General features: G+C 40.2%; 1 protein-coding gene across 2 annotated transcripts in view; it reads left to right on the top strand.

The window, feature by feature from the left end:
• ZNF81 (zinc finger protein 81) overlaps positions 1 to 15,189 on the top strand; it is a 65,148-nt gene that overhangs the window by 33,078 nt on the left and 16,881 nt on the right. Inside the window, exons 1-3 of one of the 2 annotated variants that reach the window (XM_027091382.1) lie at positions 2,114 to 2,223; positions 5,820 to 5,883; positions 9,400 to 9,495. Coding sequence is in view for 1 of the 2 variants with exons in the window: in XM_027091381.1 (XP_026947182.1) it covers positions 2,097 to 2,223; positions 9,400 to 9,495 (223 nt within the window). In the remaining variant the exon portion in view is untranslated. Of the gene's footprint in view, positions 1 to 2,096; positions 2,224 to 5,819; positions 5,884 to 9,399; positions 9,496 to 15,189 lie in introns of those variants that run through there. The other variant, XM_027091381.1, reaches the window with a different exon arrangement.

The following is a 15,189-nucleotide window of genomic DNA, read 5'->3' on the forward strand; positions in this document are numbered from 1 at the left end:
TTTCCACCAACAGTGCACAAAGGTTCCCTTTTTCCTGTGTTCTCACTAACACTTGTCATTTCTTGTCTTTTTGATGATAGCCACTCTAACAGGTATGAGGTGATATCACATTGTGGGTTTGATTTGCATTTCCCTGATGATTAGTGATATTGAGCACCTTTTCATGTACATGTTGGCCATCTGTATATCTCTTTGGAGAAATGTCTGTTCAGATCCTCTGCCCGTTTTTTAATCAGATTTTTTGGGGTTTTTTGCTGTTGAGTTGTATGCGTTCTTTATATATTTTGCATGTTAACCCCTTATCAGATATATGATTTGCAAATATTTTTTCCCATTCAGTAGGCTGCTGTGTCATTTTGTTGAAGGTTTCATTTGCTGTGCATAATATTTTTACTTTGGTATATTCCCACTTGTTTATTTTTGTTTTTTCTTGCCTTTGCTTTTGGTGTCAAATCCAAAAATTTATCTCCAAGACTTATGTCAAGGAGCTTACCACCTATGTTTTCATCTAGGAGTTGTATGATTTCTGATCTCATGTTCTAGTCTTTAATCCATTTTGAGTTATTTTTTGCATGTAGTATAAGATAGTGCTCCAGTTTCATTCCTTTGCATGTGGCTGTCCAGTTTTCCCAACACCATATATTGAAGAGACTGTCCTTTCCCAATTTATGTTCTTGGCTCCTTTGTCATAAGTTAATTGACTTTATATGTGTGGGTTGATTTCTGGGCTTTCTGTTCTATTCTGTTGATCTGTATATTTGTTTTTATACCACCATCGAGTTACTTAATACATTCATCACCTCACAGAGTTGCTTAGTTTGAGTGTGTGTGTGTGTGTGTGTGTGTGTGTGTGTGTGTGGTGAGAACACTAAAGTTAATTTTTGTATATGGTGTGAGATGTGGGTCAAGGTTTGTTTTTTTCCTCCAAAACTCATATCCATTTGTTCCAGCACAATTTTTAAAAAAGACTTTTCCTTTCCCCCTTTGGCACCTTTGTCCCTTTCCCCTTTGGCACCTTTGTCAAAAACCAGTTGTCCATATGTGTGCAGATCTGTTTCTGGATTCTCTATTCTGTTCCATTGATATATGTGTCTGTTCTTAGATCAATACCACACTGTCTGATTATTGTAGCTTTAAAGTAAGTCTTAACATTGCATAGTATAAATCCTCCATGCTAATCTTTGCTTTGTGTATTCTAGTTCCTTTGCATAGCCATAGAAACTTTTAACATCTCCCTGTCAATTTTTACCAAAAAGTTGACAAATAATTGGCTGAACAATTAGAAGACAAATGAGTAAAGTGATATAAAATTTCAGCAGCACTCAATCAAGTTGATTTATATATTATAACTGCACCCACCAATGACTGAATATGCATTCCTTTCCAGGGACACATGAAACGTTCTTCCAGATAGAACATATGTTGAAATCATACAGAGTATGTTTTCTGACCACTATGGAATTAAATTAAAATTGGTGAAAAAAAAAAAGGCATCAAGAGAAAATGGTTATGTTTTTGAAGACTAAATGAAAGCAGCAGTAGAGGGAGCTATGTAAAGTGAAAAAAAATGTACATTCTTCCTTCTAAAAGTTATAAAACACAAATTCCCATTAAAATGAGCAACAAAATAGGATCAAGTTCAAATCCTGTACAGAAATATTATTTTTAAAAATGAAAGACTGAGGCGCTTCCCTGGTGGAGCAGTGGTTGAGAGTCCGCCTGCCAATGCAAGGGACACGGGTTCGTGCCCCGGTCCGGGAAGATCCCACATGCTGCGGAACGGCTGGGCCCGTGAGCCATGGCTGCTGAGCCTGCGCGTCCGGAGCCTGTGCTCCGCAACGGGAGAGGCCACAGCAGTGAGAGGCCCGCATACCAAAAAAAAAAAAAAAAGAAAGAAAGAAAGACTGAGTGTTGTATACAATGAATAGCAGAAATTTCCAATTAGATATTTGTATTCTGTACATTATGTATAAGTAGGTATTTAATAGGCATACCCTATGGGATATTATGGTAAAAGTTACTAAAAACAATTTTCTATCTCTTCCCTATCCCGCCATGCTGACCATGTCACCCTGAATGGGATTGTGTTGTTACAGGTGTCAGTGTCCTTTGAGGACGTGACTGTGGACTTCAGCAGGGAGGAGTGGCAGCAGCTGGATTCTACTCAAAGGCGCCTGTACCAGGACGTGATGCTGGAGAACTATAGCCACCTTCTCTCACTGGGTAAGCAGAGCCACTCTGTGAACCTACAAGGACCTTGTTATGGGTAAAATTGTGGCCCCCCCAAAGAAAATATGTTGAAGCCCTAACCCCCACTACTTCTGAATGTGACCTTATTTAGAAATAGGGTCTATCCAGAAGTAATCAAGCAAAAACAGGGTCATTAGATGGGCCCTAATCCAATATGACTGGCATCCTTATAAAAAAGGGACATCTAGACACAGAGACACAGAAACACAGAGGGAAGGCAATGTGAAGACATACAAGGAAAAGATGACCATGTGACTGGAGTGATGCATCTATAGGACAAGAAATGCCTGAGGCCACGAGAAGCCAGGAGTGAGGCATGGAACAGTTCCCTCCCTAGCACCTTCAAAAAGAGCATGGCCCTGCTTACACCTTGATTTTAGACTTCTGGCCTCCAGAACTTCAAGACAATAAATTTCTGTTGTTCTGAGCCACCCAGTTTGTGGTACTTTGTTACAACAGCCCTAGGAAACTAGCACAGCTTTCTGTACTGGGAAGTGGGGTGCTGCCGTAACAAATACCTACAAAATCCATGGAGGTGGCTTTGGAATTGGGCAATGGGTAGAGCCTGGAAAGATTTTCAGGTGCTTGATAGAAAATGTCTAGATCGCCTCAGAGAAACTGTTGGTAGAAATAGGAGTGTTAAAGGTGTTTTTGGTGAGGTCTCAGATGGAAGTGAGGAACACATAATTGGAAACTAGTGGAAAGGTGATTCTTATTATAAAGTGGCAGAGAATTTGGCTGAATTGTGGGTAGAAAACAGAAGTCGTGAGTGATGAATTTGGATATTTAGCTGAGGAGATTTCTAAGCAAAGTGTTAAAGGCAGGGCTTGGTTTCTGCTTCATACTTACAGTAAAATGCTAGAGGAAAGAGAAATTGAAGAAGGAATTGTTAGTAAAAAGGAACTAGAATATGAAGATTTGGAAAATTCTCAGCCTATCCATACTGCAAAATATAAGAAGGTGTACTCTGGAAAGAGCACCAAGGGTGTGGCTGGACAACCAGTTGCTAAAAAGATTAGGTATATGATTTGTGGATCCAGTCAACCATCTCAGAAGAAACGCTGCCAGCTTGGGCTGAAGAGGCCGGAGGCAGGGAAAAAGGAAGGAAGGCTGGGGTTCTGGGATTCTACAGACAGGAAACAGTCCAGTAAAGCTATTTGGCTATGAACACGCTTCAAGAAAAGGGATGAATGACCCCCAAAATGGTTCAGAAGCCAGCAGGGCTGTCACTGCCATCACAGGCCCAGAGGGCACAGACTGGGGAGATGCAGGGTGACTGGCTGTCACCTCTCTGTTTCCAGAAGGTGAGCCACCTAATTAGTTCCAGAGCTAAGAGGGCAGGGCCACCACCCAGGTGTGAGGTCGCCACATCTGATCTGAGGTCACACCTCTTAACATGCTCTCTTGAACTCTCTCTTCAACTGTCCCTTATGGTACTTGTTGACTATCAATTCTGAGCCAGTATTTAGCCTTAGACGGAGTTTACCGCCCACTTTAGGCACATTCTCAAGGAACACGACTCTGGGAGGACCCAGTCTCAGTGCTCCAAGGGCGGCTCCTGGCCTCATACCATCCACAGGCTGGGCCTCCATCATAAGGACTTGGGCCCCTTACGAGCAGCACTGGGAGGCAGGTGTTGCCCCTCCTTTTGTTTATGGAAAAGCCAGACACAAAAACTTACTCTTCAAGACCTTAGAAGGGATATCTCAACATGCCCCACACCACTGGACCCCTAGAAATTTCACTGCGATAGAAGGCCCCTAAATTTTTGTCAGATTTATTTCCCACCTTCTGCCACACAAATGTCTTATCCATAAGTCTAGAGTAGTTGCTCCTCCTTGCTCACTAGGTCTAATGAGCATAGTATCATCCATGTAATGGACCGATGTGATGTCCTGTGGAAGGGAAAGTTGATCAAGATCCCTGCAGACTAAATTATGACATAGGACTGGAGAGTTGATCTGCCTCTGAGGTAGGACAGTGAAGGTGTATAGCTGGCCTTGCTAACGGAGAGAAAACTGCTTCTGCTGGTCTTGACTAACAGGTATTGTTTTTTAAAAAAGCATTTGCCAGATAAATAGCTACATACCCGGTATCAAGGAGTGCGTTCATTTGCTCAAGCAACAAAACCATATCTGGTACAGCAGCTGCTGTTGGAGTCACTAGCAGGTTGAGTTTATGATAATCCACTGTCTTCTGCACAGGCCAAATAGGCACGGTGAATAGGGATGTAGTGCAACCACCACCCTGCATCCTTCAGGTCCTTGATGGTGGCAGTAATCTCTGCAGTCCTTCAAGAATGCGGTACTGCTTTTGGTTTACCATTTTCTGAGGTAGAGGCAGTTCTAGTGGCTTCCACTTGGCATTTCCCACCATAAAACGCCTCACTCCATAGGTCAGGAAACCAATATGGGGATACTGCCTGTTGCTGAGTATGTGTATTCCAGTTATGCATTCCTGGACCAGAGAAATAACCGCAAGATGGCTTTGGGGATCCACTGAGCCCACTGTGTGTGATGGACCTGAGCGAAAACTCCATTGATCACTTCACTTTTATAAGCCCCTACGCTGTCTGGTGGGCCACAGTGATGTTTTGGGTCTTTTGGAATTAGTGTCAGTTCAGTGCTAGGGTCCAGTGATATCTGGCAAGCCTCATTGTTTTTTTCCCCAACGCACAGGTACCCTGTAAAGGGCTATAGGTCCCTTTAGGGAAGGTTGGGAGAAAGGTTAGTAGTATAAATTTTTGGCAGTGTCATGGGTTCCTTCCTTCAGGGACCCAGCCTCCCCTTCATTCAAAAGTGTTCATTCCGGGTATATAAACTGGCTCAAGTCTGAGAATTGATTGAGGAGCCAGGACTCTGTGTTTTGATGTTTCAAGTTAGACTTCTGTTCACTTGACCTAGGACTCTTCTCCTTATACAGGTCAAGTAAGAATTTAGTAGATTGCCCACCTGTTTCTTTTCTAGGGATGTCAGGATCAACTAGCCAACCCCATAGATCTCTGTGAATTGGACTTTTTGTTTGTTTGTTTGTTTTTTTGGGCAGCACAGAAAGTTTGTTTTATTTCTAATGTATATTAAAGACATGTATGCATTTTTTCCTATTTGACAGTAGTATGGTATATGAGAAAGAAGTTTAAATCTTTACCCGGCCACTTGTTGAGTGAATAACTAAGCCTCTTACTAGCTATGTGATTTTGGAATTTTACCTCTCTGAGCCTCAGTTTCCTTATCTAAAGGGACTAAGAGGAGAGTTATTTTCAAGATGAAATGAATGAATTTATCTAAAGTGCCTAGGGCAGTGTCTGGTACATAATGAATACTCAGTATTCTTTCATTTCCCCTTTCCTTGCTCTTAATTTGTTGATATGTCTGTCTGTGAGCAGATGAGCCACTCTGTAACAGGTGTTATATTTAATGCTATTCCCCTATTCTCATATAGTGTTAGAAGGATAGAGAGGTATAGACATATAACACATAAATATATGAGTATGTAGCATAGTTTCATAAATATCTGAAAACTGTTCTTTGCTAAATGTTCATATACTGTTTTTGTCCTGCTTTTCTTAGACTGTCCTAACTCTGCTGCCTTGAAAGAAGGTTATCTCTTAAATAATGGAACACTAAGATAAAGGTTTGTTTTGAAAGATGTCTGAAGTCTAATGAGTAGGAGAATGAATTAAAACAGTATTATAAAAATGTCTACTCTTATGTGTGAATCGGACTTTTCTGATTACTGCTTTGACCCTGTGGTAACCGCATCCACCTTGCATTTGACAACTCAATGCCTCTGTTTGGCCCCTGCCACCCCAGGATCCAATTACTCCCATTGCATTTAGGTTTCCCAGTTCACTGGCAGAAGTTCCCACTGAAATTTCTGACCTACAGCAAGGAGCTTGCAGCAAAGAGCAATCACAGATTACCCGGGGCCCCTTCACAAATTTATTAGTCACAGTCATCATGACGGGTGTGTCTCTGGACCCTCCCAGTGTGAGTGAGCAGACCTTCCACGATAAATCCACTCTAACATTCCAATCTCCCTAAGCCTTTGGATGCCTTCCTCTGTAGTACACCAAAGTAGTCCTGGCATTTCAGCTACATTTAGTGTGGGCCATGTTTTGGTCCATGTTTCAACCAACCAGCCAAACACACTGTTTCAGCCCTTCCTAACCCCTCAAGTGGCAACATTACATTCAGAATCTGCTTAGTGTACACATATCAATAATTTTGGCCTGATCCAACTTTATGTTCTTTCCATTATCCCACACTCTTAATATCCATTTCCACACATATTCCCCAGATTTCTGTCCGTATAGATTGGACAAATCATGCAGTTCTTTTGGAGTATCTCACACCTCCTCATGGGTCACACTCTGTACCTCACCCTTGGGCCTTGATGAGACTTAAGTCTAGTTATAGGTCTGGAAGCAAAGAAGGGTGGTAGACATAGGTCCTGAGGGGAACCAGCAGTACCTTACAAGGCAAGTCCCTCAGGGGAGCCCACTGCAGGCTCCTCTGGCAGAGGAGGGTTAAACTTCTCAGTTGAGGGTAAAAGGGCTGCTTCTACTGGCAAAGACTCATCTGAATTTAGAAGTTCAGTGTCCTCATATGTCTCCATTCCAGTTTTCAGGATCCCGTTCCTTCCTCATCAATGCTCTCCTTTAACAGCAGACACTCTGTGAAGTTGGGAATTCAATTTGTGTTGTAATTTAGCCACTCACAGGATGAGACTCTGGGTTTGGTTTTCAGCCATCTCAGCTCTGCAGCTTTAGGAGCTAAGGGTTACTTTCAGGACAGACAGAGAAATTTTCAGGTCACTTATGCAATGCATGATCTGGAAAATCAAATCCCTGAGCTCATCCTTTTCTTTCCCCACTTCATCCAGCGCAATTAGGAGTAACCAGGCAATCTTATTCTACTTGGAAGTTTGACAAAAATTTCCAAGGTATCAAATACAAGGTTATCCAGAACCTCACTTCTTACAAGCATTTGATTAGGAGTATCCAGTGTTGACATTTTGCATATCTCTATTGCCATGTTACACCAGGGACTATTAGTGCCCTCCTTACTACTGAAATAGAGTCATTAGTGCTTTTGAATCTAATCAGAATAAGGAATCAATTCTAGAAATCCCATAACTAATTCAGAAAACTCATCCTTGAGATTCTGTTCCTCTAGAGCCACTCTCTATTATGGTTCTGCAGAGAAATAGAACCAATAGGATACAGGTATATACATATAGAGAGTATACACATACGTGCACGCGCACGTGTGTACATAAATACAGAGTAGGGGGGAGAGATATATTTTAAGGAACCAGCTCACCCAGTTGTGGGGACTGGCAAGTCTGAAGGGCAGGCCAGCAGGCTGGAAATTCAGGTGAGTTGATGTCGAACTTTTGAGTCTGAAATCCACAGGGCAGGCCACAGACTGCAAACCAGGCAGATTTCTTATGTCGCAGTCCTGAAGCAGAATTCCTTTTTCCACTACCCCGTTTTTTGTTCCCTTTGCTCTCAGCAAGCACCTCAGCTGGTTGTGGTTTTTTACCAAGTGGGATGACCCAAAACTTTATTCCTGAAGGGTCTGGCCCATCAGTAGTGCTGCCTGAGTTGAATTGTTGTAGTTTTCCATTGACTTTAATCACAGGGCATGATAGTATGCCTTATGGGGTCTCCTGTATTCTAGACATACTCTTCTTTACCTCCATCATGATACAGCAGTCCAATTTCCCCTTGGTGGTCAAGATCAACCACCACAGCCAGCACAGTAACTCCCTTCTTTGCCTGTCGATTCAGAGACATGAAAAGACCAAGATGTCCAGGTGGCAGACTTAACTTCCAGTTCAAGGGAATCATTGTTGTGTCTCTCGGTGGAAGTGTTCCTCCCTTTGGAACTAAAACGTGTAGAACAGCAGAGCATAAGGTTGCCGGTACAGGAAGCAAAATTTTTGCTAATGGGTCACTAGTGGTAATAGTAAGTGGTGCCACTCCTGGCCCGGGGCTGAGTGGGTGGGGCTACCACCCCTCGTGGGCTTGGAGGACAGAGTGTTGTACCAATGAGAATTATTGTGAAGCCTTAAAATCTAATGGAATTTGCCCTGCTAGGTTTCAGACTTGCTTGAGACCTCCCATCCCTTTTTAAATTCTAATTTCTCCCTTTTGGAATGGGAGTATCATCTATCCTCTGCCTGTCCCACCACTGTATTTTGGAAGCAGATAACTCATCTGTTTCCACAGGTTTGCATGGAGAGGAATGTTGTCCCAGAATGACTCATACTCAAGTCTCACCTGTAAGATTTGGATGATTTAGATGATGTGATTTGAGACTTTGAGTTGATGTTTAGATGAGATTTTAGGCGTAAGAGTTGATGCTGGGATGATTAAGACTTTGGGGGATACTGGGATGGGGTTAGTGTATTTTGCACATGGGAAGGACATGAATTTTGGGGCATCAGAGGGCCGGCTCTTACGGGTTGAATTGTGTCCCCTCAAAAAAATATGTTAAAATCTTAACCCCCAGTACCTCAGAATGTGCCCTTATTTGCAAGTAGTAATCTTTACAGAGGGGATCAAGTTAAGATGAGGTCATTGGTGTGGGCCCTAATTGAGTGGTATCCTTACAAAAAAGGGAAATTTGGGCACTGAAATAGGCACACATAGAGGGAAGACAATGAGAAGAGACGCACAGGGAGAAGACAGCCATGGGACTGGAGTAAAATGCGTTTACAAGCCAAGGAATGCTAAAGATTTTTGGCAAGCACAAGTGCTAGAAGATGCAAGGAAGGATTCTCCCCTATATCTGCCAGAGAGAACATGACCCTGCTAACAGCTTGATTTGAGATTTCTAGCCTCCAGAAATATGAGACAATACCTTCCTATTGTTTTAAGCCACCCAGTTTTCAGTACTTTGTTAGAGCAGCCCTAGGGGAACTAACACAGAACCTCAGAGAGGCTGCTTCCATCCTCAGCTGCTGAGTGCTCTGGGGCATCTGAAGTGTGTGATGGTGTCATCCTTGATTGGTCTGAGATTCTTCAGTCCCTTTGCACCTTTGCGCTTATTACTCTTTTCCCAATGAAATGTGGTCACTTTTCCAAAGAACAAATGGAAAGCAATTAGCTGGACCCCATTTTCTATCATTTCCTGTTAACAGGGTGTGAAATTCCCAAGCCAGAGGTCATCTTCAAGTTGGAGCAAGGAGAGGAGCCTTGGACGTTGGAGGAGGAAACCCCACATCAGAGCTGCTCAGGTGAGCGAGTGTGATCCGGGCAGAAGGGAGACATGGAAATACTTGAGGCTGATACTTGTAAAAGGCTATGATTGCTACCCTTTTTTTTTTAACATCTTTATTGGAGTATAATTGCTTTACAATGGTGTGTTAGTTTCTGCTCTACAACAAAGTGAATCAGTTATACATAACACATGTTCCCATATCTCTTCCCTCTTGCGTCTCCCTCCCTCCCACCCTCCCTTCCCACCCCTCTAGGTGGTCACAAAGCACCAAACTGATCTCCCTGTGCTATGTGGGTGCTTCCCACTGAAGGTTCCAAACTTTAGAGACTTCTTGAAAATAGATAACATTGGCCTCTCTGGTACCAAATTGCTCTCTCCCTTTATTTCCCTTACTGTTATCAACTGTCTTCTTGGCTTGGCTTTCCTCCAGGAGAATTGCTGCAATATGTATAGTCTCGATCATACGACAGGCTTCCTCAGTATGGATCTGGTTTTCTTGGATATTCTCTCCTTCCATCACATTTTTATGCTTTAGTACCGAAACCCCACTCCCAGGGTCTTAGATCCTTATCATATACATTCAGGTTTTAATGGATTTACCATCTTTGAAGATCAGTTGGTTGCCTCACTCCTGTTCTCCCTGGTGCCCTTTCACCTTCTTCCCCATCTCATTTTCACCTTCTCACTCTAAGATACCAATAAACTGTCATCTACAACCAGCCTCACCTTCTTTTCTCTTTGTAGGTATTGCCTTTAGATTCCTCACTTCTCTCTACCTTCCCTATCTCACGCCTCTCTCCCATCTTCTGACTTTATGATCACTGTCACCTAGCATTTTTTCTTTTAAAATCAGCTTTATTAAGGTATAATTTACATACCATAAAATGTATCCATTTTAAGAGTACAGTTTCCTAAGTTTTGACAAAGGTACACACTGATATAACCACCACCCCAATCATGACATATTACATTCCATCACACAGAATGCACCTTCATGCCCCTTGAAGTTAATACTCAACACCACTTCGGCCCCAGGCAACCATTGGCATGCTCTTTGTTATTATAGATTAGATTTGTCTTTATTAGGGTTTCATATAAATGGAATCATACTGTATATACCCTTTGGCGTCTGACTTTATTTGTTCAGCATAATGATTTTGCAATTCATTCATGTTATTGAGTGTATCACTAATTTGTTCCTTTTAAATAGTGAATACTATTCCGTGGTATGACTATACTGTAATTTGTTTATCTCTATACCTGTTGATGACAAGTGGTCATTGTTTGGTTATTATGAATAAAGCTGCAGTGAACATTCTGATATGTCTTTGTGTGAACATATGTTTACATTTCTCTTGCGTAACTCACCTAGGAGTGGAGTTGCTGGTATAATATAATCAATGTTTGCTTATGTTTCTTATAATTGCCAAACTGTCTTCCAAAGCGGCTGTATTATTTTACATTCCTAACAGCAATACATGAGAATTTCTGTTGTTCCAAATCCTCACCAACACTTGCTATCGTCAGTCTCTTTAATCTTTGCTATTGTAGTGGATGTATGAGTTTAAGTTGCATTCCTCTGATGAGTAATGATAAGTATCTTTTCATGTGCTTATTGACCATTTGTACATTTTTGTGAGTTGTCTATTCAAATATCTTTCCCATTTTTTATTGGGTTGTTTGTCTTCTTTTTATTGAGTTTTAAGAGTTGTTTATATTTGCTCTATACAACTCCTAAGCCAGATATATGTATCACTGATATTTTGTTCCAATCTGTGCCTTGCAATTTTTTTAAATATTTTTTTAACTTTTATTTTATATTGGAGTATAGCCGATTAACAATGCTGTGATAGTTTCAGGTGCACAGCAAAGTGACTCAGCCATACATATACATGTATCCATTCTCCCCCAGCCTCCCCTCCCATCTAGGCTGCCACATAACATTGAGCAGAGTTCCCTGTGCTATACAGTAGGTCCCTGTTGGTTATCCTTTTTAAATATAGCAGCATATACATGTCAATCCCAAACTCCCTAACTATCCCTTCCCTCCACCCTGCCCCCCACTGGTAACCATAAGTTCATTCTCTAAGTCTGTGAGTCCGTTTGTGCCTTGCAATTTTATTTTCTTACTGTTGCCTATCAAAAGGCAAATATTTTAATTTTGATGGAGTCTAATTTATCATCTTTTTCAAACTTTTAGTATTTTTTGTGATCTGTTTAAGAAATCTTTGCCTACTACAAGGTCACAAAAATTTTCTCATATTTTCTTCTATAAGTTTTATTATTTTAGCTTTTTCAGTTTAGGTCTATGATCCATTTTGTGTGTTTAATGTAAGGATTGATGTTCATTTTTTTCAATACGACATTCAGTTGTTCTAGAACCATTTGCTGAAGAGACTTTTTTCCCACTGAATTTCCTAGGCACATTTATTAAGATCAATTGATTTCATATATGTGAACCTATTTCTGGATTCTCTATTCTGTTCAATTGATCTATATGTCTTTCTGTTTTAAAATGAAGGTTTTATTATTATTTATGTATGGTGAGGTCAACAGATCCAGAGACAACTGCCATTGAAAATAGTTTGTAACTCACAGTTCTCAAGAGGAGGAGGCATGCCACACCACGTAGGGTCACACCAGGGAGCACCAGGGTCAATCACGAGGTAGAATTTGTGAGGAGGAAGCATGGGCAAGAGACTTTATTGTGATTTTCATGGAAATAATGGGTGAGCCAGAGTAATCAGGCTGGGGAGGTTTAGAATTAGCTAGTTTGAGTAATTTCAGCTGGCTCTGGGGTGTAGGGAGTTGCCTGGTACCCAGCCCTGAGGTGATTTGGGCATGGGGCTAGTGGCTCAACCTGTGAGATCGTGATGAAGGAGATAATTGGTGGATATGGGCTCTGGATTGGTTGTTTTGCATATGAAAGGTACGTTAAAGGGAAGTCATTTACTGCCTCTAGGAAATAACTAGGCCTGGGAGGGGCAGTCTCTCCAGGATCAGCAAGGCATCGGATGCCAGAGCATCAAGAATACAGAAAATAAGAAAATATAGTTAATACACTGTCCTTTTGCCAGACCCATACTTAATTACTGTAGCTTTTATAATGAGTCTTGAAGTCAGGTAGGGTAAGTTCTCCAGCTTGGCTTTTTAAAAAAATTACTTTAGCTCTTCTAGGTCATTTGCATTTCCATATAAATTTTATAATCAGTTTGTAATTTTTTTGAAAAAGCTTGCTGGGATTTTGGTATTAATTCTGTAGATCAATTTTAGGAGAACTGACATCTTAATAATATTGAGCCTTTGAATCCATGAATATGGCAACTTCCTACATCTATTTAGATCTTTGATTTCTTTCAGCAATGTTTTATAGCTTTCTGTTTAGAAGTTTTATGTATCCTCCATTAAATTTATCCCTAAGTATTTAATGTTTTTTGATACTATTATAAATGGCATTGTGTTTTTTTTATTTTCAGGTGGTTCATTGCTAGTATAAATTGCTAGTGATTTATTTTTGTATGTTGACTTTGTATCCTGAGGCATTTCTAAATCCACCTATTAGTTTTCTTGTAGGTTCCTTGGGGTTTTTCATGTAAGTAATCATCATCACTTTAAGGGCACTTTTACTTCTTCCTTTCCAATCTCATGATTTTTATTTCTTTTCCTTTCCTTATTTCAGTCTAAGACCTTTAGTTTGATGTTGAATAGAAGTGTTGAGCATGGGCATGCTTGCCTTGTTCTGATATTTGGGGCAGAAAGTTCGTACCATGAAGTATGATGTTAGCTGTAGGTTTTTTGAAGCTGCCCTTTATCAGGTTATGTAAGTTCTTTCTAATCCTAGCTTATTGAAGAGGTTTTCTCTTATCATGGTTACATATTGTATTTTGTCAAGTGCTTTTTTCTTCATCTTATTAGAGTGATCATATGATCACTTTTATTTTGTTAATATGTGAATTTATTTATTGATTTTCAAATGTTAAATTGACCTTGCATTTTTGAGATAAATACTAGTTGATTTTGATTTATTAACCTTATTATATCAATGCATTGTTGGATTCTATTTACTGATTTTTTAAAAAATATTGGCATTTTTCATGAGTGATATTGGTTTGTAGTTTTCTCTTCTTTTGCAATATCTTTGTCAGGTTTCAGTATTAGGGTTATGCTGGCCACAAAAAAAATGAGTTGTGAAGTTTTCCCTTCTCTATTATCTGAAATAGTTTGTGTAAGATTGTTACTTTTTTACTGTTTCATGGAATTCACCAGTGAAACCATCGGGCTTGGAATTTTCTTGACGAGAAAGCTTTAATAACAAATTCAATTTCTTTAATAGACATAAGGCTATTCAGATTTTCTGTTTCATCTTTTGTCAGACATAGTAAGTTGTATTTTTTAAGGAATTTGTCTATTTCCTTTATGTTGTCTAATTTAATTCTGTTGTGGTCTGAGAAAAGAATATATTTAGCTGTTGATGGGTGTTGTGTACTAATACTGTATATATATATATATATATATATATAATCTATATATAGATTTAAAGTTGGTTGTGTGTTGTTGAGATCTGTTGCTTTATGGAATTATATTCTACTTTTTCAATCAATTATTTGTAATTATAGGGGATTAAAACTGACAAGGAGATTTTAAAGTTTATATGGATATACAAAGGACCTAGAATAGCCAACACAGTCTTGAGAAAGAAGAAAAAGTATGAAAGATTTACACTACCTAATGTTCAGATTTACTATAAAGCTACAATAATTCAGACAGTGTAGTATTGGTGTAAGGACAAACAGATATATAAATGGAACAAAAGAGAGTCCAAAAATAGACCCACATGTATATGGACAACTGAGTTTTGAGAAAGGTGCAAATACAATTCAGTGGGAGAAAGGAACATCTTTTGAACAAATTGCACTTGAACAAATGGATATTAGTATCAAATGGAAAAAACCTTGACCCAAACCTCACACTATATACAAAAATTAACACAAGCCATAGTAGGACTGAATTGTTTCCATTGGACCAACCCATCTAACAGATCAAAACTGTTAATTCTATCCATCTCTTTTTTTTTTTCGGTACGTGGGCCTCTCACTGTTGTGGCCTCTCCCATTGCGGAGCACAGGCTCCGGACGCACAGGCTCAGCAGCCATGGCTCACAGGCCTAGCCGCTCCGCGGCATGTGGGATCTTCCCAGACCGGGGCACGAACCCGTGTCTCCTGCATCGGCAGGCGGACTCTCAACCACTGTGCCACCAGGGAGGCCCCCAAACTGTTAATTCTGGAAAATATATTTTAAAAACTACTGAAGACACTGGAGAGTGACCAAAAGAACATTTTTCTAGGTCATCATATATTGAGTAATTTTGGATTGTATCTTGAACATTATCAGTGTTATGTTGTAGTAACACTATATTCTGTTACACTGTTCTGCGTTTTTTCACAGTAGGCAATTAACCAGGTTATACTCAAATCGGAGATGCTGTCTCACCTAAGGTGGATAGCAACTCAGATCTCTGTTCAGACTTCCTCTAACTTCTGACTTCTCTCCAAAATCTGCTTGCTTTTATTCACTCTACCAATACCTGTTTTGTTTTGTTTCTCTAGAGCTTACAGTTACTGTCTGTAGAAGAATTTTTGTTTAGGAGGTTACTTCTCCATACTAGAAGTGGAACTCTTACAGTTGATCCTTGTACATTTACCCTGTATT

The sequence above is a fragment of the Aethalodelphis obliquidens genome, unplaced genomic scaffold (genome assembly GCF_003676395.1).
Source record: "Aethalodelphis obliquidens isolate GAN/ISIS:26980383/991018 unplaced genomic scaffold, ASM367639v1 scaffold71, whole genome shotgun sequence".
NCBI lineage: Eukaryota > Metazoa > Chordata > Mammalia > Artiodactyla > Delphinidae > Aethalodelphis > Aethalodelphis obliquidens.